This window comes from Strix uralensis, chromosome 4 (assembly GCF_047716275.1).
Source record: "Strix uralensis isolate ZFMK-TIS-50842 chromosome 4, bStrUra1, whole genome shotgun sequence".
NCBI lineage: Eukaryota > Metazoa > Chordata > Aves > Strigiformes > Strigidae > Strix > Strix uralensis.
In genome coordinates this window covers 19,093,063-19,117,737 of record NC_133975.1, presented here as the reverse complement: position 1 = coordinate 19,117,737, position 24,675 = coordinate 19,093,063, and the positions used below count along the sequence as shown (strand labels likewise).

Genomic DNA, 24,675 nt, shown 5'->3' with positions numbered 1-24,675 from the left:
TCAAATTAAACATTTTTGCCAACAACATTTATTTTTTTAAAAAAGCTTAAATACATAGATCTTGACTTAGCACAGTTCTGATCTCAGCAGAGATTGTAGCACAGTCCTGAAATAAATTTAGTTTAGCCAAGTAGTGGTAATTGTCAAAAAATTCTGAAAATGCTTTCCCATGACAGGCTTTTGCAATACCCTATGCAACAGCATCATCTGATGACTAAAAAAACCACCTTTCAACAACTTTAAATTCTGGAATTGAACTTACCTCAGGGGAAAAAGTTCTACAGCAAGTTTTGTTACTTCAGTCAGCTCTCCCTCACAGAGCAACTCGAATATCCGTAACAACATGAATCCTGAACAGTATTTATCACAAGACCCGTTAGGAGTTATTTTGCAATCAAGTTCAAGTGCGTTCATGAAGAAACACTGCACCCTACAAGGCTTGTCAGCCAGTTAAGCTTGCTTCTGCGATCTTTTTACTGTCTTTAACTCATATTTTTTTCATAGCTTCCATGTTCAGAAGTTTATTAGCTTGTCTGGAGCTGAATTCACAAGCTAGTCCCAAGCATATTTGTGACATTACAGAACTCAATGCAAAGGGAGCACAGTGTAAATCCTCCAAAGTTGCCTCCTACCTCTAGCTCACGTTCAGTAGGCCCAAAGCTAACTGGAACTAATTAGTCGAGCAAAACCTAGGCTGTGGCTCTATGGAGCAACCTGATACCTTTCTACTGTATTCTCCAGAGCCTTGACAGCTTCTCAAAACAGTGTGCTGAGAATAATCCGTCGAGCAAGTTCAGTTTTGCAGCATATGCTACCTGTTTAGTGCATTCAGCTTTGTAGGTTTAAAAGCTGACTCTCAAGAAGTCTAGGAGTGCTCATAGTTCTATGTCTCATCCAGCAAATCCTGATGAACCCATCCATCTGTGCCTGTGGCACAAAATAAGTTACGTGTTTCAAAATACACATGTAATTTAACACGGTTATTATTTAAGTAATTACAGCCACATTATTTTGCATCACACAAACATACAAAACAAATAAAACACTACAGATATATTAAAGGAATTTATACTTTACAACAACATAAGAATCATTATTTACTCTGTTTTTGAAATAATAGTCAGTAGTCAGTCATTGTAAGCACAATGCATACACAAATAGCAGCCAACAGAGAGCATTATTTTAAATAGTCTTCCATAATTACATATTCACAAACTAATAGGACTTTTCCCACTCTCCATCATGCTGAAGAATTGTGATTATTTTAAGAGAATATATCATACCCCAAGCATCAGTTATGTTCACAGGCAGTTTCTTTCCGAAATTCACCTCACAGTAAAAATCACTACAATTTTCTTGTTCAAGAGAAGATAGAACAATAGGTTGGAATTTTAGATTTGATGATAGCCACAGTTGCCTGTTGATGAAAATAAACCAAATTTAAACAAAATAAGGAGCACTAGCACTACATATGAGAGTATATATATACACATATAGCCTCTATAAATTGCATAATTCAGAACTTTTACTTAATTATCTTTGTAACTATCAGACAGTAGAAAACTAAAAAGTTAATATTTGCTGAGAAATTTACTATCAAAAGGGCTGACAAAATGAACCATTGTGATAACTAATGCTGAAGAGTAAACATCCAAGAAAAGATACATGTAAACTCATACCTAAAACTGGGCATAAAAATAGACATGAAATAATATGGATTTTTGAATAGTGGAGTGATATTCTGGAAAGGACTTCCAATAAAAGTAAGAATCATATACATTATAACTCATTTAGAATAGAAATTTGATAGATTCATTAACTGGATTATATAATATTGCTTGTAATCACAATTTAGGAGTTTGTTTCCAGTTTTCTGCTCTTACTATAGTATTTTTAAAAGACACACAGAAAGACCTACTCACAAACCAGTAAGACTACAAGAAATCAGAGGACAGACAGAAGAATTAGAGGTTAATGATTCACTGGATTAGTTACATTATCTAGACCTAAAGTTTCAGAACATCAAGATTACGTCTCATCTTAGGACAAGAAAAGGAGACAAGACCTTTTCTTCTCTCACTACATATAAATAAAAAACTCTCATGCTTCTTTATTTGCCGTGATGTTTTCAAGTCTGTAATATGAACATTGCTACTGCCCTTAAATGAATATGAGCACACATTGAAAAATGAAGTCGTGTCTACTGATTATTTGGGTGCCTACTGATTAAGGCCCACAGGCTCAGAACTGGTAGACCTATATTTATGGTACCTACCCTTTAGGTTATTCCTATTCTTTATCAATGACCATTTAATATAATACATGCAAGTGTTCATAGAGTCAAGAAAGCAAATAATTTTCACTTCTAGATGAATATCCAAGCCAATACTCTCTCACTTTTTCTTCTCTTCTTTCTGCACAATGTACAGCACAACAGAAAATGGCAACAAAACGTTCAGCAGAAAAATACTCTGCCAGTTATTACTTAAAGCATTTTTTCGATTTATAGCAATTGCAGATCTAACCTCTGGGTTAACCAGGGTGGGCTGGAATGGGAGTATCTGATTTCCTCAGTAAGTGACCTAAACAATAAGCTATTAGTAGGAATGAGTAGGCATCATCAACAGCAAAAAAAGTATCTTTTAGCAAAAGTAAATCCTGTTAAGAAAAGTATTCAAGCTCAAAAAGAGGAACATGAAGCCTGCATCCCAGGCATATTGAAGCAAGACAAATATTCAGCCTGAGTCAGGTGTCAATACTCCAGAAGGAGACCAATTACCAATTGACATTTGGTGAATTCCTGGATCACTCTTCACAGGCATCTAGCCTACCCTATGGTCTGTGCAAGAAGCTCACATGCTTTACTCAGCATAAGCATCTACTTTCTAAGTGCTGCAATGCCTAACCTGGAGTAAGGACTTATATTAGGCATCCTGGATCTTACCCCATGCAACTAACCCATTTGTCACACCAGTTCAAACCCTGGAAAAAAAATTTAGACTTTCTAGAGAAATGGAGAATTTTAAGAAAGAACAGCAAGTATCTCATTTAACCACTAAGTCTGCATAAGCTTCCCACCAAGGACAATAAAATGTTCCAATCAAATATCATGGGTAGGGATCCACATGGATGCATACTTGCTCCCGAAAAGAATTCTCCTGAATGGGGCTTGGTGTGCTGTGCTGTAAGAGTTCAGCCACGCAGCTTCTTATGTAGGTGTGGATCCCTTGAAATATTTACTGAGACATACTCTTGTACTTCCTGCTCAGAGATTAAAACAATGGAGAATACAAATGAAATGTGGGAGATAAAAAAATGGGAGACAACAAAATCTAACTGGCAAAATATGGATTACCCAGAGTAGCTTTAATGTCATTTCTGTTACCACTTTAGTCAGACTAAAACAACTATTTTATTATGGACTGGAACACAACTGCTAATCACCACAGTGCAAAATCCTGTGTTTTATGCAATATGAGTAGTTGTGACATGTAAAATTAAGCAGTTTTCAGAAGGGATTTCTTAATCTGAAAGTCAGAGTTGGAAGTTGTTTCGGCAAAGCTGCATTCAAATGTGCAGATTACAGAACAATCACTTGATCAACTCACCTTTCCACCATATTGCTCCAACTTTTCTAAAGCAACAGTAATTTCTTCTCTAAAGTTCTTGTGCATTAATCTCCTTGAAAGCTATTGGAAAAGTAAAATCACAAAGTAAAATAAAAAGGATTGCTGCACAGTATAGTACAATATATGCAAAGCAGTCAATATAATTCTATTTTATTACTTTATTTCCTCTTATCTTTGTAAAATTAAAACCAAAAAAACCCATTGCTTTATAGCTTGTAATTGACGTCAAAGTGCAGAACTCAGTTAAGGTAAAAGGAATAAAATGTTAACTGATGATAAACTTAAATTCAAAGAAAGCTCAGCTGTTAGCCAAAAAAATACTTAATTTTTCTTTTAGCAAACAAATTTTAAAGAGGTATCAACCTTAAAAAAAGTCATTCTTAAACTGCTGTCTGCACGACAAGTTAACACATTTTTCATGTGCGCTGAAAGAGATTTATTATAGTGGAAATACTTTAAAAAAACTATTGCAATTTCACTCTTCTGCATTGGATGTCTAAAAGGTCCTTTTATTTGCTGTAAAAGTGCACTTCGAAAGCAGGCTAAATGAAACTGTGAAAAGCCTGTCTGACAGAGGAAGGATGTCTACAGGACTCAGTATAAAAATACTTTCCATAATCTCACTCTGAGTTTATTGAATGAAAACTTCCTTGTCCAGAATTCCCATTTGAAAGAAGTGGGAATATTTGCCTATGTTAATTTATTGAAACTTTCATGGATTTTAAAAAATATTTACACTTAAAATGCAAAACTCATTTTGCAATAAACACAAACTTCCCTTCAAAACATAGCATCTATTTCACCTCAAGCTTCAAGCTGCATCTTTTTTAAATAGTAAAGACAACAGTTCCATTATTCTCCAATTTACATTACCAACAGGTTTTGGACATTGCTAGAACTTTTTAAGCCACCATATTATTAAGGAATGATGAATATATGAACTAATGCTTTTCATGGAACTGCTGAGCCCTCCACTGTATCTGTGCAGATACTGTAGTAAACATCTCAACAAAAGAACCATAAAAATGTAGATGATTTTTTACTACAACATTAAAAACTTACGTTTGTGAGTAGATGCTTAAGATGGCCATTAAGGGATGGGCCAACAACAGCACTCAGTTGAACTAAAGCATCCAATCCCCTTCCAAATACGTCATCATCCGAATGGGCCTTCAGAGGGGGAAAAAAGAAAATCCTGTTAGTAATATTCAGACAAATGCACAAGTTCTTCAAAACTGCAATCTCTACATTATGTTTGTACATAGTATTTTTAAAAATTAAAACTACTGTGCAACTGCTAATTGTTATAATGTTACAAGTTTAGAAATACAATATGACTGAATATTAGTATCTAGAGGTAACATTTAAAAACAGAATTCTATTTTTAAAGTACAAAACAAAGGTATCCACAAATGTCAGTGAAACTCTTGCATTTCTTCTGAGACAAGGAAACTAATAATTTGTTATTGATGAAATAAAAAATTCAGCAGGCAAAACAGTTTACTACACCAACGATTTAGTGCTTCACAGTGTATTAGAAAGAGCCCTTCAAATACAGGTATTTTTAAACTGAGAGACAACATTTTAGTTACAAATGTAATGAATTCAGGGTCATTTCTATGTAATTCATAACAATAATTGTCTTTGTTGGAGAAACACAGGAGCCAATGACTTCCTGGTTCAATTAATTTAGTCCCCTGCCAACTACAGCTTTGTCACCTGACAGTGATTATGAAGCTCTTATCTACTCCTAGGGTGCTTTGTCATCTTTATTACTCCCATGGGAAGGTTCTTCTATACCTGATTCTCTAATGGTTTAGTGATCTTGCTCTCCCTTTAGCAGAGAAATTAATTCATAACAATTTATTTTGTTCTTGTACTAACACTGACCCTTATTTAAACATTTTTCCACTCTGACATTTGAGTCCTGAACTTTTTTTTTTTAACTAGAAGTCATCGACTGCTTGTGTAGTTTTTTTAGGTTTAACAAGCCGTTATACCAAAGCAGTGCAACGATGAAAATTATCAGATGAATAACAGTAATTGGAAGAACAGACAAGAATAATTTTTCTAATTTTGTCTTCCAAACTAAACCAAAGATACTGATAACACAGAGTTCTGATCTTCTATTACACCTCTGATCTGAGATCATAAAGAATTTTCAAACTTTCAGCCGTTTCTATAAAACCAGAACTGAAACACAACTACGTTAAAGGACAGCAAGCAGCTGAACCAGAAAAGGGCTCTGAAAGATATGAAAAAGATACAAAAGAGATTACCTTTGAGGCCAATACTTTTACCTCACGTTATTTTCTGAAGGAGTGGAAAAGTTAAAACCCTTTTAAAAATTAAGAATATGACCTCAAACACTTTAACTGTATTCTTCCCTTTTTCTCATTGGTATATACTGTTTTATCTCTGTAGCATGTCTTGAATTTTTAAATGTAACAGATGAATATTTATTCCTGCATCGCCATTTTTCTTCACCTTTTTTTTTTTTTGCAAGTTACTATGTGAACATATAAAACCACCACCAATACATATATTTATTTCTGCTTATATTCAGATCTTTAACAGAACATTGCCACAGAATTTGTCCATAGCTACTGTCATATGGCTATACAAGGAGTTGCCCATCTGAATGAATTTACAGTTACAGACATATTTAACATATAAAACCAAGGCAGGGCTAACATGAGAAAAAGAAACTATTCCCACCCCGAACCCAAAAGCCCATGCAATAGATTTATCACATCAATATTTCCCATGTAGTCCTCACCAGCACAAGAAAAAAGAAAAAAAAAATCAAACCCATTAAAATCTCTGCATGAAGAGTAAGACATACCAATGCAGTCTTTAACACTGGAACTAAACGAGGCAACAAGGGAATTGCTTTTTCGGTAGCACCTTCAACCATAAGTAATTCTTTAAAACCCTCCTTTGAAACAAATGTATAGGGATGTTTTGTCTCTCTTAGACCCTGTTGCAAATATAAAACATCTTTGCTTAATAGTGAGCCTTCTTTTAAACAAAAACACATTAAAAAGTTCCACATGGCAGCAAGATAATGTTTAGATTTTCTTACATCAGTTCAAAACATAAAATACACTAACTCCACCATGTGGAGCCATTGAGTACAACTCTGCTCACAGAATATTCATTTTTCTTTTAGAAAATTGAATATTAAAACTCATATTATGAATACTGCCAATTCCATTGATATTTGTACTTCATTACCTTTAATCTAACTACCCAAGGTAATTTTTTAACAATACCATGAACAAGTATAGGTTATATTTCTAAATGGTTTTCATTCTCTGAAGGAAAAAAAAAACCCAGAAGGTGAGCTATGGGAGGAAAGACACCCCCACCACATACACCCCTCTGCAACACCAAAAACTTGCAGATGGTACAAATAAGCACTTCTAGTGAAGACCTGACTGGCAGAACTCAAACATTTAAAACCCTATGGCTGAAGTCTTTCTTCTTTCCGTAATAGAAGCTCTAAATTACTTTAGGAATTGACAGATTTGTTTAATCTTAGCAAAAAAATGCTAAAAAAAAAAAAAGCCACCTCTAGAGTATGCACTTTATTCCATCCGTGACACTGAATTCAACATTTATTTAGACTCCTGAAACATATTTGGTGATAAATGTCACAGATGATGCTGAGAAAACAGAAGCCTGAACATAATGTATAGTAATTCTCTTTCACTTATTTACAGGATGCTATTTCCACTGTATTAGTTCAATCTATTGAGGAGAGCACTCTTACTTCAATAAGTAGGCTTTACATACAAAAAGAATCAAAACAATTTTATTTACAAAAGACCCTGCAAAGCCACAAATGGACTGAAGTATTTCATTCAACAGTTGGGAATCCGAGATGCAGTCTTGTATTTGGCCAGTATCTCAAAGATTAAATAGCTCTACCTAGCTGTCCCAGAACGTGCTAACTAAAGAACTCAAATGACAATGTTCGTGACCATCTTCATTTATACAAGATCCTCACAAATGTTTTTCCCATGTTTCCCTAGTAGGTGAGTCTAAGTTAGCTAGCTTAGCTTGCTACAAAATGCCATTTGCAATTAGAAAATCCTGCATCTTTAACTTTGCAAGAAAATTGAGCTTACCTCTGCCAATGTTACAAGAAGAGGATCAAAGGGAACAGTTTCAGGAAGGCATTCCCATTGCAGTCTGTGCTTTACTGAGCCATGTACTAACCTATATAAAGAATAAAGTTTTAACAAATTAACGTATAATAATACATAATTTATTGCTAACACTATTCACTTTAAATACATCACCAATTGGTTTGCAATATTACTATAATGTTATATACATAATTTCAATACATACTGCTCTCCTTAGCCACATGTATAATGGTATTTAACAGTGCTGCAATTATAATTCCCAATATGGCAGTTTTCAAAATTCTGCTCCCAATCACATAGAAATCAGAAAATAAAAGTTATAAAAATTATAGATGCCTCTCATACTGACACAGGCTGCTTTGCCAAGTTACTTATTTTGATAAATATCAAGAAATGTTTTCCTCTGATAACAATTGGTAAGGGAAATCAATTGAAAGAAAATCATACTGGAATTCATGAGTTACTTCTAAGATACAGATAAAGGCTATGAATTAATGATTATTTTATACATGTATACGCATGTATTAATGATTACTCAAATTTTTGTTAAGTAATTCTGCATGCACTTGACAAAATAGTAAAGTGCTTATTATCCGGGCAAATATATAATAGACAAAAGTTACTTAAAATACCACAAACTATTACATAGAAGTAGTTTTCTTAATATCTGATATTGCTGACAACTACAGAATTGGAATATTCAAGAAAATCTTGTCATACTACTTACTTCAGACAAAAAAGGACTGCAAGATGTCTACTTAGTAAAATGGCACTAACCTTACAGTCTTTGTTAGTAGGGAGAAATAAATTCCATTACTTGAAGAAATCAACTTCATTCATGAAAGATGAAGCAAACCAAATCTACAAATACTTAGCTATTCTTTAAAAATGCAGCTTCAGTATTAACATAGCATAAAAAAAGAACCAAAAGATTCAGTCTCAAAGATATTTCAAATTGCTTTCTGCTTTGAAAAGAGTTAAGTGTCAGAAATCTTTTCAGAAATGAATGGAATCAAACAGTCTAACTAAAAGATCAAATGTGAATAGATGTATTTCAATCTGTGTAATTCTACCTAACCATGATATATTTAGTAAAATATAAACAAAACCAACACACCTGCATGGAATGCCACCTTTAGCGTATATAGCAGCAAATGTAGAAGGTGGTTGAGAATAAGCACTAAACTGTGAAGACAGAAAAAAAAAAACCCAAACATTATTTATTCTAACAGTAATGTTTGGTAACTATTATGTATATGTTAAAACTGCAGTTTACCAAATAAGAACTTAGTTATATGATTCTAAAACTAATTAAAAGAAGAACTGCAGCTATGGTGGAAAACATATATGGTACATTTATCAGAAAACTGCTTTTCAGAATTGTCTGCCTAGGAAGTTGTGAAAATTAATAAATAATACAGAATCAGTGCTCTCCTGATGAAATACCTTTATTTTTCTATTTTCTCTTGCAAACCTTAACACTGAAGTCTTATGGGTTCTCTCCTTAACAAATTAAGGACCTCTCACTTTCCTGATCATAGAATGGTTTGGGTTGGAAGGGAGCTTAAAGATCATCTAGTTCCACTCCCCCACTCGCCCTGCCATGGGCAGGGTCACCTTCCACTAGATCACTAGATGCTTCCACTAGATGCTCTTATTGTTGTTATATTGGTAACATGCAGAAGGCATACCATTTTGATCTCAGTCTAGACAAAAGTACAAGGTGGCAAGATGTGGGAAAAACACCCAATGTTGGGCAAGGTGGTATGAGGGCACTGGAAATCAGTAGCGAGGTTCATACTGGGTGAGAATCTAGGAAGGACTCACTGGAGGAGGAAACTAGGAGCTTCAGGGGAGGAAAGCCTGCATAAAGCTGTTTTTTAACACATACATGCTTCTTATGCATATGAACTATGATATTATTTATTAGCATTATCATTCAATGCTACTTCCCAGATTAAACACCTTATCACAAAGCATATAGCAGGAAATACAATGAAATCTTAATTTTTATCTTTTGAGTGTTTGAACCTACATTAACATTGTTAAAATTGTGTGCATGATTGATGACTTCTTGGCTTAATTAAGTCATTGTACTACTTGCAAAAGAATTTTCAAGAAAAAAAGTGCCCACATGAAAGTATTCAGCCTCTGTTTATAGCAAACTAGTATCTCTCCAAAGTACACCTGTATTTAGGCCATTTTCCAAAAAGTCTGTGACAATACTAATTGTTTGGCTAATACGGCCCAATGGTGAGTTATAATTCACCCACTCAAAGCTAGTTCTCCAGGCACAGGACTTATCTGTGAAATAAACAACTCCTTTCATCAGTCTTCTCCTGAGAGACCAAATTCTTCCCAAATCATTACATATTCACAGTACTCAGGAGTTTCAAGTAATGCTTGCTATTAATTTGCTAGATTTTATGAGGTCTTGATCATCTTCAAGATGCTATCAGATACTTGGGTTTCATTGTGTAACTGATATCAGTTCCTCTAAAGCAGCAGGTACCAAAATTTATAACTATACCAAAAAAAACACCCCAACCCTTTTTAATTCTTAGCTCTAAATCTCTTTTTAGGCCAAAAGTACACAGAAAATAGAAAAGTTACCATCCAAGCCACAATTGTACCAAAACCCTTTTTTAAAAAAAGTAATAAATATGTTACACCTCAGGCATTTGAGCTTAGAAATCAGGGCATGTATGATTAATAACACAAGTTTAGTTTACAAAACAGGACCAGAAGAATCATGTCCTTCATGTATTTCATCAAGTAAGGAAATTCCTTCCAACAAGAGTTCTGTTTTAAACAAACAAACAGAAAACCCACCACCATATTGATACATACTGGATCAATAGTTTTAGGATTTAGCTTGTCACTAGGCTTTGGCTGTGGTTTAATTGCAGCTTCTACAGAACGTGGCAAAGGAGATGTCTTGCTTTTCTGTACTGCAGTCTTTGGTTTTATTTGGATACCTGATGACATTCTTAGAACATTGCTTCCTAGAATAGAAAAAGATTAAAAACATAAAATAATTGTCATTCCTATATGACATAATATCAATGGTTAGATTCACCAGGTCCAAAGACTGACACAAACAATCAATCAAGAAAATCTGTTTTCAGAATACAGCCTGTCTCCAGTGACAGTTTTTTAAAAAGAAGAATTAACATACCACAATTACAGTATTAAGTCTCTTCACAACACACAAAAACTTACATGACACTTATGGGAACTATTTTGTTTGTAAAATGCAAATTATTAAAATCAGAAATAATTCAAAGCACTAAAAGACAAATAACATAGAAAATTTACTGATTTTATAAGTGCCAGCTTATTATCACAACGCTCTAATCACATTAGAGTTAGAAAACACATTTTTAACTATCAGAAAAATAAGAATCAAAATGGTTTTATACTATAAAAACACCAGGTAAATTCTTGACATTAGCATTATATATCACAAAATAGTGCTATCAGTGTCAACCTTAGAAATGTACAATTGCTCAGAATGCGAACAGTCATCTTGCTAATAACATAAATATTTTTCTCAGAAAAATATTCAGAAATAATTCAGATGGATTCAAATTCTTTTCCAAGAAGTAATCAAGATACATGCCAATGACACTACTAATGTTTTAATTAATGACAAAATCTAGATGCATTTGAAAAGTCACTGGTTGCACCATCAGAGAAAGTCAACAATAAAAGCTGTGACAACAGGCAGGAACAATGTTAGCCCTTTGCGACAAAAGTAAAGATAGGAGTAAAAGACAGTGATAACGGTTTTGTAAAAACGCAACTGAGCTAACATGTCTATGTATTGGCAGAGGAGGAGATGGCAGAGAGTGGAAGAAGGACTTTTGATAAGGAGATCTCGGTCTTCAGAGCCACATGAAAGTTCCTGTGTAGTCAAGAGCTGGGAAAGTCACACACATTTGTAGAGAGATCAGACGGCACAAGTCTAGTTGTGAATCAAACGAGTGACATACAAGGTTTGATACAGAAGTCAACCATCCTACTGGCAGATGACAGACTTCAAGCAAAGGACAGAAAAGGTTAAAAAGAAATAGAACAAGCACCTTTAAAAGACATCTTTCAAAGGAGGAAAAGTGCGACCTGGAGTTTGGGTTCTAGAAGTCACTTAAGAAAGGCGGAACGAAAGTAAGTAGGATTTTAAAGGCGAGGTTGTTCCCTTACCCTGGTGAGTGTCAACTCTCCCGGAGCGCTGCTAGGGCGGAGAGCGAAAGAGATACGGGGCATCAAGCACCGTAACCGCCAAGAGGCTCCAACAGCAAAGCTCTGGCAAGTTACCACAGAGCCGCCGGACCGATTCTCGCCGACACCGCGGGACATCAAGACCCAGCGACACGCAAGCCGTTCCTCGGGCCCCTCTCCCCCCCCACACCTCCCACTCTCTCGCGGGGAAGCCCAGATCAAGGCGGCCAGAGAGGAGCGCGGGGCCGGTGGGCAGCGGTATCCCCCCTTCTTAGGGGCCGCTCGGGAAGGGCGGCCGCTCAGCGCCCCGAGGGCTCCCTGCGGGGCTGCAGGAGGGGGCCCGGCCCGAGCCAGCGCTCCCGGCCAGCCGCACCAACACCCCCTGACCTGGCGGGCGGGCAGCGGCGCGCCCGGCGACGCTTCCTGCCGGTTGCCAGGGAAACTACGGGCCGCCGAGAGCCCAATCTTCCGCAGCAGGCCGAGCCCGGGCCGGGGCGGTGCCTGCAGCAGTAAGATGGCTGCGGCGGCCGGCCGGCCCCTCGGGCCTACCCCGAGCATCGGCCCGGCGGGCTAGGAGCCGTGGCGGCGGGGCTGACGGGCCAGCTTGGCCGCTGGGAAGTGCCGGGGAGCTGAGGCACTGTCTTCAGCTCATCAGAGTTCAGTACGTGCTGAAGAAAGAACGAAAATTAGATTAAAAAGCTATTTTTTTTTAATTTTTTTTTTTTTTTTTGGTCAGCCTACCTTCTGTGTTTATGATAAGAATGGGCATGGTAAATTTTCGGGTGACATTGCCACTCATTTTTAACAACTTTCTTAATAGCTTTACAGGTAAACCAGGATTTGGGAAATACTTTGTTTTTATTTTTGTGTGACAAAAGTATGGGGCATGGGGCCACATTCCCATTTGTGATCATTTTTGTTTACAGCAATAGTTAATTTTTAGTTTCTTTTTGTCAGAAAATCCACTCATACAGTACTGAATTGTCTGTCACAAATACAGTATTAGTTCACACACCATCACATCTGAATGTGGTAAATGACCTTTTGGGTAAAAGGGTACATTTTTTTTCCCTCTGTGGACCCTATTAATCATGAGAGTGCTTTCTTGCTTCAAGAGATGTGTTTATTCTTTCATGCACTCAACAGTAAATCTCCAAGCAAGATGTTTTCCTGGTTTGCTTAGATTATGTGGGATGCAATCTTTACACCGTTGCATTCTTTCTTACTTCTGTGATTTTTAATGAGGAAAGAATGGGACTTTAGAAGTGGTTAAAAGAGGCAATTCTGTAGGTTTTCCACAAAAAAACCAAACAAAAAAAACCCCAAAAAAACAACAACAACAAAAAAAAAACCAACACAGGAAAATGCACTGACAGTGTTGAAAAGTAGTTGACTATTTGAAAACTACTGTCAGCATTAGATTTTGGCCAATGCTGGCATTTCATAATTAGTTTTATCCAACTTAGTTTGACTGGGAAGGTTGCAAGTGAGGACATTTGCAGAGTTAAAACTGGGCTGCATAATCGAACGCCTTTGAAATGCATTCGTGCAAGAGACCTGTTGGAAATGCAGAAGGAAAAAATGACAGAAATAATGCTGGAGAAGGGAAGATGTCAATTTTTTTTTTTGTAAGTGTTTTTAACTAAGCTCAATAGACATTACAGTACTTCACAAAATTATTTTACTGTTCCACAGTACGGGAAGGCAGTAGAGGAATGGATGTCTTTTTATCCGTAAATTTTGCAGGCTGGTAAACGATCCCAGAAAAATCCAGTATTTGTAAAGCAGACTGTGCAAGCCTTTGAAAGTTACACTACAAAATGCAAGCCAGCATGATCATGTCCATAATGAGAAAAAAAGAACTGCTTTTCTGAGCAAGGCTTATTTTTAGTTCAGTGTATTAGTATAATTTTATACACATATCTGCTGTAGTTGCTTTGTGGGTACAGAACAGACTACAGCTACATTCAAGCGTGGAAGAAAGTAGTAGTACAATTCCTAAGTCAGTAGGAGGTATGAACTGCTGTGTTGCATGAAGCAAAATACCACTGATCAGCTCTGTGGAGTCAGCAACTCCCACTGAGTTCCTGGAGGCACAGAAATGACTGGGTTATAAAAGGACAAGTAAGACTCCAGTCTCTGTGCAAGAGCAGGGCTTAGTTCAGAGTTCAATCAGTTTCCTAAAAAATGCAAAATGAAAGAGTGTTACAGTACGATGGTGTATATGGTATCACAGGGAGCCCTGCTGTACTTCAAACACTGAATATATGGACTGCACTGCTCTCCTTGCAGTGAGACGTGATGTGTGAAACCAGGGTCTGAGAGATACCTGCTGAATTGTGGATGCCTGACATGTGTCCCTGCATTTCATGTCTTGGGGCATTTCATCTCTTGAACTGTGAGAAATCGCTATATCTGGCTCTCAGGGAATTGCCTTCATACAAGGTTCTTTCAGCCATGAGGTCCTACCCAGGGGCGCTGGCCTGGCTTTGGTGCAGAAGCAGCACATCCCTCCCCGTAGCGGGGCACTCAGCACAAGGCATCACTGCGTGCAGGCAGAAATACACCCTGGCCCAGTGCCCGCGCCTGCAAGGCCCAAGTACCTGAGTGCTGGGAACTTGCTGGTCTTGGGTGGGCTTGACCCTCTCATGTGTGAGCTTAACTCGTCAAGCCCTGTGGGAGGAATACTGACTAAAATGATCCTAAATTCCTAGAATAGGGTAGGATGAAACTACAGCCTTATAGATACCTTTTTCTAACTTGCATGATGTTTTCAGAGTTAGGAGAAGAGAAGTCCTAAGGTAAAACACATGTTCAGTCCCTTCTGATTCCTAGAGTACAATCTTGAAATGTTTTTTATTACACTTTTCCTATGAATTTGCAAATCTCCGGCTCCTTGAGTAGCTTCCTCATTATTATGCCTGGCCTTGGATTTTCTAAGACCTTGCTGAATACTGACATGGGGAATATGGGTCAAATTACTTGTAATAAAATGTGTTTGTTTAAAATAAAATACTTTTCATACTGTGTCTCACTATTTTTGGTAGTTGTAGTAGGAACCAGTCTGTGACATTTTAAACATATTTGGTGGATGGATAATTTAGAAGGAAAAATACTGTAAGACTTACACTGTGTATAAATCACAAAACATGACAAATTTTGGCACTTTTCTCCATTGTGATGATACCACTTTGTAGTCTTAAATATGGTGTCATGAGCTACTATTATTACTGTATACTTGTATGGCATTAGCTCATGTTATTATGAGTTTCTCTGTTAGGGTTTTTTTAGTTTGTTTAACTGAACTGCCATAAATCTTTCTAAATGCTTGAAAATAAGTAAAAGACAAAAATATGAATAATTTGCAAGGAGTTTTTATAATGAAAGGAAATGCAGTCACTTACATGTATGTGAGTGTGTTCATGTGAGCATATAGAAATCTCAAAATGCTAACTCTAGACTGATTGCTTACTTTTTCGTAATAACAAAACCAATTTAAGTAGAACCAATGATTAATTAATTATCACTGCTGATAAATCCAATATGCAGTTTGACTTCTTTTTTCATTAGTTACAGTTAAACAGTTAATTTCTGACGGGGAGGAGAATTCACCAAAGCGAAATGGATTCTGAGGTTTATGAAATTAAAACTGAGGGTTATTGGAATATGGCTAATTAAAAGAACCACATAAAACTGTCACGTGTTAGATCTTTTTGTCTGAGCATATTTATACCTTTGTTACATTCGTTTTTTTGGTATGGTTTAGGCTTGGCATTTGGCCAGTGCCACTTGGGAAATAGTGGGGAGAATATTTCTTCACAAGTAGAGACTTTTGAACGTAGAAGGGAGTTGGTACTTGACTTTTTGTCATTTCATTAATTTACATTGTCAACATTTTCCTCTATTTGTAGCAGCCTTTTTGTTAGACAATAGGTGTTTTAGACTGATTTGTTTGCTATAATTTGCTAAGCACAAGAAAGGGATTACCAACAGACTTAAAAATTGATTCCTCTTACATCTTATTATATTCTTTAATATTCATCTAATAATATACAAACTGATATATTTTCATTTGACATTATTTTAGAAGTTTCTAAACAAAGTGCAATTTTAACCCCAGCTGGGAACTAACAAGTCTTACAACCTATTAAGAACAGTAAAAGAACAAAACATGTTTCCTCAGCTCAATGTATTTGGTAATTCTTTTTATTTCTCCAGTAATTCTGAAAAGTTAGAAATTCTCACTGGTCTCAAAAAGTGCACATTTAAAACTGAGGTCTCTAGGAGTGTTTTCCTTAGATCATAGTCTTCAAATACCATTCCCCAGAGCTTTTATCCTGACTTAACCATTCTACATGCTTTATAAATAGTACTCTGTAAAAGAGAAGTTATTTTACAGGGTTTGGCAATAAATGTGAAGCTACAGAACAGACTGTAGACATCTAATTGTAGTTTTCAGGTTTCTCCACAAAGATTTAGATGCTCCAGGCACTTTCATTGACAAATGCCAATATCAGATGATTAGTTCAGTGCCTGTCAGAAGTTGATGGACCTGTGAATATTCCCTTATATCCTCAGTATTGGTGTGAAATAGTGCCATTTCAGTTGAACAATTCCAGATACCAGTCCATAGATACTACTAGATTCCTTAATTTTTTCTGTAATACACCAGAAATTACTTGATTGCCTATTATTAAGTGCCAAATTGCTGTAAAGACTTTGAATCAAAGGGTTGTGTAAAACTCAGAGGCAAACTCCCAAGAAGCAGACTGACCCGCAGGAATACTTTCAGGTTTTGATGTTGCAGCATAACAAAAATGCATACAGGTATGACATCCAAATTTAGGAACTGAAAGAGATGCTTAATGGGTATCATGGAGTACACAGGTCTCTACCATTAGCATGCAGGCATGGTGCTTTGGGTATGATTCTTGAACTAAGGTGCAAGGCTGGAGCAAAATCAAGTATTTGCATGGACAACTGCAGCTAAATTCCACACTAGGCATTTTTATTGCTCTCAAGGATATCCTGCCGATCTGAAATAATTAGGAAATTCAAGTTTTTCATGAGTACCTGAGTGAGTCAAAGAAAGTTATGCCCAAATAGATACAGAGATACTAACTCATCATTGCTCCACTTTTCATTACTTACTGAAGTGTTTAGCACAGCTCTGCAATGGTTTGGTTATACTTGTCATTGCCATCTCTCAGATGGTGGCACAATCACAGCTACTTCTGTAAACGTACTTTGCTTATTTATGGAGAGAGATCCATTCCCACTAGTACAGACCAAAAAGTAAGAGTTAGGAACCTGTATTTCTTTGAGTCACTGGACCTAAATCTGAGTTTTATGGTACTTGATTTCCTGCCTCCTTGCTGTTCACTGGAGTCTTCATTCTTAATTTGTGTCAGGAGTCCTTACCACAGCATGTCGATTGTTAAACACCTAAGAACAAGATCCACAGAAAGTACCAAAGTTGAGCAGGCAGTGGCCAGCACTAGCTCATGAAAAATTTTAAGGAGAAACCTGTGGATTTAGAGAAAAGTAGGTGCCAAACAGTTGGGGGAAGAAAAGACAGAGTTGGATATACACCTGTGAATTATTTTCTGGAATTCACAATTCACAATTCAAAGCTAACAAAAAATTGGAAGCAGTGCTAGGAGACTCAGTGGGTTATGGAAAACTCAGGTTCAAAAAAGGTGCGCTTGCCTGATTTGGAGCCTAGTCTTGAACCCAGGCCCCCCAGCATCTCAGACCTGATGAACACGTGGTGTTATGTCCAAATGTTATTCTTAGCTGCTTTAGGATATCCCAATGATATTCTCACCTATCCAATAGTATGAACTTTTGTTAATGATGCTTTTCACCAAACAGATGCAGGTGCCTATAAGTAGAAACAGTGAGAGAATGTATCTGTAAGCATAGCGAGACCGAAAGATGAAGTGGTACCGAGTGTCACAGAAAATAGTGACAGAACTAGAAACAACACATTCTCTATATAAACCAGAATCTACCTTTAAAAAAATGGACAGGATATTCAAAGATGACTACTTTATCACAACTTTGTGTGCATTCAGAAATATTCACCACTATTTCATATTGCTGGTAGTTTTATATAATATCGTGAGTGCCACATCACGCAAATGGAAAAAGAGAAGTGGGATGGTCTCCTCTCTTCCTCCTGCAGAGAATGCCATTATTGTCTTCCTGCTGATTTCTGTGAAGTTGTAATTTGCTTTTAGACATACCAAAAAGTTGTCACGGGGCAATGGTCTTCACATGGAAGACAGATATGCGCAGGCCTTAACTGTGCTCACTAAATGATTTCTCTATAATTATTTGAAAATCAAAACTCACTGCTAAATTTCCGAGGCAGGATAAATGTAATTTAAATTATGCTTAGGGAAATAATTAAGCAAAAGTTTAAAACTTGCAGCTGATTTTTAGGATGATGCTGTGAGAGTTGACTGACGTTTTCCTTAGCAGGGTTTCATAGGGAAAGAACCAATTCAGAGGCACAGGCTGCAGTTTTGTATTTTCCCACTTGGTGGCAATCACTCACTGTCTTTCCTTCCCACTTCTGCGTTTTCGCCGAGAAAGCTGCTCTGCTTTCTGCAGCCTCTCTGGGTTTGAGGAAAGAAACAAGGAAAAAAACCAAAGTTTTGTGTTACTTCAAATATCAAAGGTGGAAAAATAGAAGAGTTTGTTAAGTGGAAATGGAAGTATTTCATAGTTTAGTTGTCAGAGAAATTGTGTTCTTTGTTAGGCAATATTTTACCAATTTTTTTGCCGCTGTAAGGCACAGATCAGTAGTGGTCTACAAAGCATTGATTAAGTGCAAGTTTACTGGACTTTATAGTCCAGCACAGAATGATGTAAATAATAATAAGTACAAAAAGTCCTTCACAAATTCATAAGGCGACGTGAGAGTATTTGTACTTTTACTTCCTCTCCCCTTCTTTTTTTGCCAACAACAGGAATAAATCCATGTAGTTAGGACTTACTGGTCTGCAGAGAACATGCTGGGCAGAGGTGGTGTTGCTCTGACTGACCAAACGTGTCTGCAGAAGCTGTAGCTGGATACAATGTTGGTTTTCATAACATTAACAGACCTTTCAGCTTTTTCCTGAGTCCATGAGGTTCCGTTTGCTGGATCAGACACAGGGGAGAGCTGCAGTAAGAGCATCAGGCTGTGGTCTGAGGCACACACAGCTTCCATGTACTGCTTCACAAAAGCATTTAATGTCTTCCACACATCCAGCACAGCTGGCACTTGAGATTACAAGTCCAGAGATGGTAGGAACAGTTTATTAGTTTATGATATAGAGAATGTTTCAAAGACAGACTTAAGGTCCATAGGACTCAATTCAAGTTGGTGGCTGAGAACTAGTGACAGCCTAGAAGTATTGGCTGTGGTGAGGGTTGGAGCTGTAACAGTCATGATTAAATGATATAGATAGAATCAAAGGTGGTAGTGGTAGTAATAGTTTTCTCTTACTCTTTTCTCTTTTCAGAAAGTGGTGTAGCAACAGCCCACAGCCCCTCTGTCCCTGCCCACACAGGAGTAGCATGTGGGGGAGGTAAGGCTGCCTTACTGTCACTTGCTGTACTGGATTTTGGAGGAGGATGAGTTAAAGCCTCTTTGTAAAAAATCCAACCGAACAAAACAGAAAGAAGAAAAAAAAAAAAAAAGAAAAATAAGATCTTTCCAGGAAAGGTGGTGAGAGGTGAGGGAGGAGAGGGGGCAGTGCACTGGGGTTCCAAGTGAAAGCAGTGAGAAAGAATGCATGATTGGGTGTAGAAGGGCAGGGGAATTAAAAATTAGGATATTGGAGAGGAACCACAAGCATAGCACAGCAGAGGCTTCAAGTTCATGACGTTTTTACATCCTCTATTCATGGATTGTAGCTCCTGTAATTCAGGTGTCACTTTGGTTTTTCACAGTTCTACTTTCTGATATAAGAAGAGATCTGGAAGGAGAAACTAGAGGATGGGAAAGATTTGAAGGAGGAACTACATAATGAATCAGAGAGAAGGTGGGGGGGAGGAGAGAGAGAGAAGCTTTTGCTATGTTCCTCATCATAATACACTTCTGTATTCTTTATTTGAAATAGTAGAATATGAGCATGTGTATTTTTGAGGAAGGCAAAGGAAAGGATTGCGAGAGTAAGGGTGGGGAATGAGTACCTCACTGCACTGTGGTTGCTGGGTGCCAGCGCAGGTAGCTGGTCCCACACAGGCTGGGCAGCTGGCAGGTCTCACGGGCTGAGCAGTCTGGCAACAGCAGGAGCTTGAAGGCTTAGCAGTGTAAGTGGGTCTCCTGAGAGCACGTTGAAAAGTGTAGTGGTGGTGTCAGAAAGGCTGGGAATGCAAGAGCCAGGAAACTTGGTAGTCTGTAGGATAAACACTAACAGTTATACAGTATGGGATGCAAAAGAGGGAACTTAACTGAGAGCCTGCCAGGACCAGGTATATACCATGAGGCAAGGTACAGACAAGTGGTCAGTATAACATTTGCTATCAGCTTTGAGTTTGGAAAAGTAATTCAGTACACAAGAGAACTATGTATTTAAAAAATCCTGTGAACTTGCCATCTCACCAAAAAATAATTTTAACAGTATTGCAAGTTCTGTCTAAGAGAAAGAATTTTGTTGAATTGAACACTGGGTCAGATCAAAGATTAATACATCACAGCCTCCTGTCGTTGACTGTCCCATCTGAGACAGCTGAAGATGGTACCTAGGGAAGACTGTGTGAACCAGGGCAACCATACATAACATTTCCCATGAGTATTCTGCCAGCCTTCAGCCATTTGTCATTCAGGAACATCCTGAGCCAGGGATAACTGCTGCATATTCAGTAATCTTCAATGGATTTCTCTCATGTGGATTTCCCCTGTTGAACCCCAGGAGACTATCTGTGTTCACAGTAGCTGTGATATGGAGTCTGGTGGCTCACCCTCACCTTTTTATGTTGGTTGTGAATTTGCTACCTGCTAACTGTATTTCTTATCAAATAGTTCTTCTCAGGCTCTTTCAAGGTTGCAGCAAGAGTAGGACAAGTTTATGTCATCCCACAGTTATTTTTTGGACTGGATAATGAAAAATATGTTGTCACTTCTCAGAATCTCAATACCATCTCCTTGTTCCTAAAGTCCTAAACTTCTTTAGGTTTTAATCTTTCTAGACATTCTGTAATATTACAATTTGTTTAAATTATGACAGTTTTCCTAATCAGTAATGTAAACCAGTTCAGTCTGTAGTGGGCCAGAGTGTTCTTTGTAACTGCCACATGGCTCACACTATATATAGAAATTTTACTACACACGAAAGATTCCAAGGTGTTTTCTTCTGTTATCTTCCTTTCTTTGCTATTTCTTTTGCTTGTTTACTTCATTTACTACTCTGGAAATAGATGCAGTTTTTGGACAGGCCACTCCAGTCTGTTCCCTCTTCCAGCCCCACCTCTCACATTCTTATATTAGCACTGTTTGTGTAAATTTCCATCCACAAAACTGAAAATAGCACCATTTTCATTACAAGCCCGATCTAGTATCACAGTGTCCCACTGAAAATATTGGTGAAACATAGCAATGCAGAATCAGTCCTGCAGTATTATTCCATTCTGTGCATTCATCCATTCTATTTAGCATATATGCCATGAATGCAGTTCTAATATGATCCCATAAGTTACAGTGTGGAATGCAGTCTTGCAAATTGGTACAGTGTTCTGAAGATGACTTCAGCAATAGTGTTATTCATGGGGAAAGTGAAGCAATCAATGGGGGATGAATAGTAGTAAATATGCTGGTGTCCTTGCACAGTCCCAAAAAGACTGTATCTGTTAGGACAGATATTGCGTGCACTCCCCAAGTAGTGAAGAAAAGCAGTGAGTTGCAGGGGAGGGTTGGGTCACCAGTTGGGGGTTTTTGGTTTGTTGATTTCTTTATTCTGACTAGCTACACTCTTGTTTGAATAAGTATTTTAATGCTTAGTGATTTTTGCTGAGTGCTAATTATCCATCAAGGGCAAGGAGTGCTGCATGAGTGGTTTTTCATCATTTACATTATTTATTTGACTCTAAATAAATAATAATAATATTATGTATACCATCATTCTTCACTAAAGTGCTAATTTGCTCTCAGTTGGTTTTATGGTATGGCTCTGAACAGTGACAGTAGTAGTTAAGAATTTATTTAATAGTTTGTTCTTAAATTGAAAAGGCAATGACCATTTCAACCTACTCTTTGATTTCTGTTCTTTAACTGGTCTTATACTTACAGCAACATTACATTTTGCATCTTAGCCATGAATATTCTGTTTCTTAGTATTCTTGGACACTGGACTGAGGAAAAACAAAAAGATTAGTCCACTGCTTTGACAAGCTCCAGGTATTTTATTGGTGAGATAAATCTCTTTAGCTGAATCTGACAGTTAGACCCAAACATATCTAGGTATTCTAGTTTTGATGTGTGTACTTTTTAAAATCTGCTTATATTATTACTCCCTTCAGTTTTACAGGTACAAATACAATTTTCTGGAGTGCTGTTCACTAAACAGAGCAAATCCTGGGAGCTGGGTCTTGAGCTAATGACTGTGCCAGGTAGCCTGTGAAACTAGGTATAGAGCAGGTACAAATATAGTACTGCTTCCAAAGCCAACATGGGTCTAGAAACACTGTGTGCCTACACTGCACAGATCAGGGGCTGTGGTGTTAATAAGCCTATGGACTAATGCCAGCAGCTACCCAACACTGCACACCCATGGACCTGAAATGATGAGGAAAAGGATGGCAAGAAAACTGCATGGTGTCACACACAGCAGCAAGAAGCCATAAGAGTTCATGAGCTCTCATCAAGGTCTGACTGGGCTTATTAACTCCAGCTCAGCACTGCATTTCTCCAGTTCCTGGTATGGTGGCTGTAGGTATGAGAAATCCTCTCTGCAATCCGAATGCTCAGTAGTTGTTTTAATAAGAGAAAATTGATATTTTTGCAAGACTCTGAGATATTTCAGACTTAAAATCACACTATGTAGTGATAAGGGTTTCCCAGATTAGTTCCAGCTGAACTGATATGTTTACACATCATAAAATGCTCTTTCGGAGAGTTTTGTGGTAATCCCCACAACAGTGTATCTGCATCAATGTGACCCTGCCCCAGCACAGTTCACCCCACCTGTCAGTTGTGCTTAGTTTGTGAAGTTTGTGAGACTCTGCAGATTTCCCCAGGTGCTTGATTGACACATAAACAAACAAACAAACAAAAAGTGATATATGAAGAGATGATCTCTAACTGAATCGTGAGATATTCACCAAACTGAAGAAGCCTAGGGTCCAACTGCATATGCACATGCATTTTAACTATATATGTGGCTACAGCTTAATTGTGAAAAATAGAAGCACCAAAAAACGGAGGTGGCAATCAAATTGTCAATGACAAGCTGTTGATAACAGCACATTGGAAACACATCAGATCCACCAAAGATTTAGTAAAACAAAATAGGCATTACCAGTTCCAGTGGGTCTCTTTGAAGTACTGTTAAGCATTGAAGCAGAAACATTTGGAGAATGGAATTGAGATTTAGAAAAGACTTGTGAAAAGTGCTCAGACTACAAGTATGACTATAAAATTTTTCATGGGAACAAAAGTGTTCGTGGCTAGAGCAAAACAAAAAGAGAAGAATTTTAGATTATAAAAGAAAAGGTTCAAGACAGTATTAACCACAGATATTTGGATATACCTCTCAACTACAAAGTAATTTACAATCATAAGACTGAACTTGATCAGGCTGAAAAATGGCATATGACAATTTGTACTAAAGTAATTGTTTCTGCACAGTAGAATACAATAAAACTGATTCTGCCAGGCCCAGTTCAGTGCTTTTATGTGCCCTCAAGGCACCATTTATACTCCAATAAAGGGAATTTGCGCATTGAAAATTATTGTATCCTTAAATCACAACAATTCCTGGCTTTTATACTTGCAAAACTATAAAATGACTAATTCAAGACTCCTCCTCAGAAAATCTAACAGTATTTTTCCCCCTTATCCCAAAGACGTGCTGCTGGGTTGGGATTGGTTTTTAGGACCTTTGTGAAGGAAAGGGCTTTGACGTAATGAAAGATCTTTTATCAAAACAAAAGAGGAGTCTTTAACGAGTTACTCTTTAGCTCCATTGTAAATGTAGTGGTCCGTTCCAGATCAGTCAACTTCTCCATCAGTTTACAAAGAAATTTCCAATAGGGCAAATCCTAGATTCTGCCAAAACTCCATTTGTTTGTTTATTTTTTCTTAATTTGACTTGCCAAGGGTTTGTGTTTGACTTGTTGCCATGAATAAAACTATTCCTCTTTCAACAATGGGCTCTCCGGGAATGGTGTGGGAAAGCTAATCCCATTACACAGCTCAGAAGTTCCCACTCAGTGGTGACCCAGGAAAGGCAGCTTATCAGGCACTTAGCAGAGTTGTCAGCTGGTCAACTCAAGTGGGTATTCTTCTTTGTGAAGTGAAGCAGGCAAGCAGGAGCAGTAGTAGGGTTTTGTTTGTTTGTTTTAAGTAAACAGAACAACAGGGAACTTTTACATCCTTGACCTGAAAGTCATGTTCATGTAAATAGAAGACATTAATGGTAGAGCATACTATAGTGTCATTAACACACTGGTCAGATGTG

General features: G+C 37.4%; 1 protein-coding gene across 2 annotated transcripts; it reads right to left on the bottom strand.

The window, feature by feature from the left end:
* Window positions 1–9: 9 nt before the first annotated feature.
* On the bottom strand, window positions 10–12,170 carry PACRGL (parkin coregulated like). Of its 2 annotated transcripts, XM_074865903.1 has the most exons (8): window positions 11,987–12,170; window positions 10,634–10,788; window positions 8,901–8,968; window positions 7,763–7,853; window positions 6,475–6,609; window positions 4,692–4,799; window positions 3,609–3,689; window positions 10–1,417 (listed from the first exon to the last, which is right to left on the bottom strand). In XM_074865903.1, exons 2-8 carry the CDS (start codon window positions 10,769–10,771, stop codon window positions 1,361–1,363), a joined length of 678 nt encoding a protein of 225 aa, XP_074722004.1. In that variant the 5' UTR covers window positions 10,772–10,788; window positions 11,987–12,170; the 3' UTR covers window positions 10–1,360. The 2 variants fall into 2 exon arrangements, with proteins under 2 accessions (XP_074722004.1, XP_074722005.1); XM_074865904.1 differs by lacking the exon at window positions 6,475–6,609.
* Window positions 12,171–24,675: the final 12,505 nt, after the last annotated feature.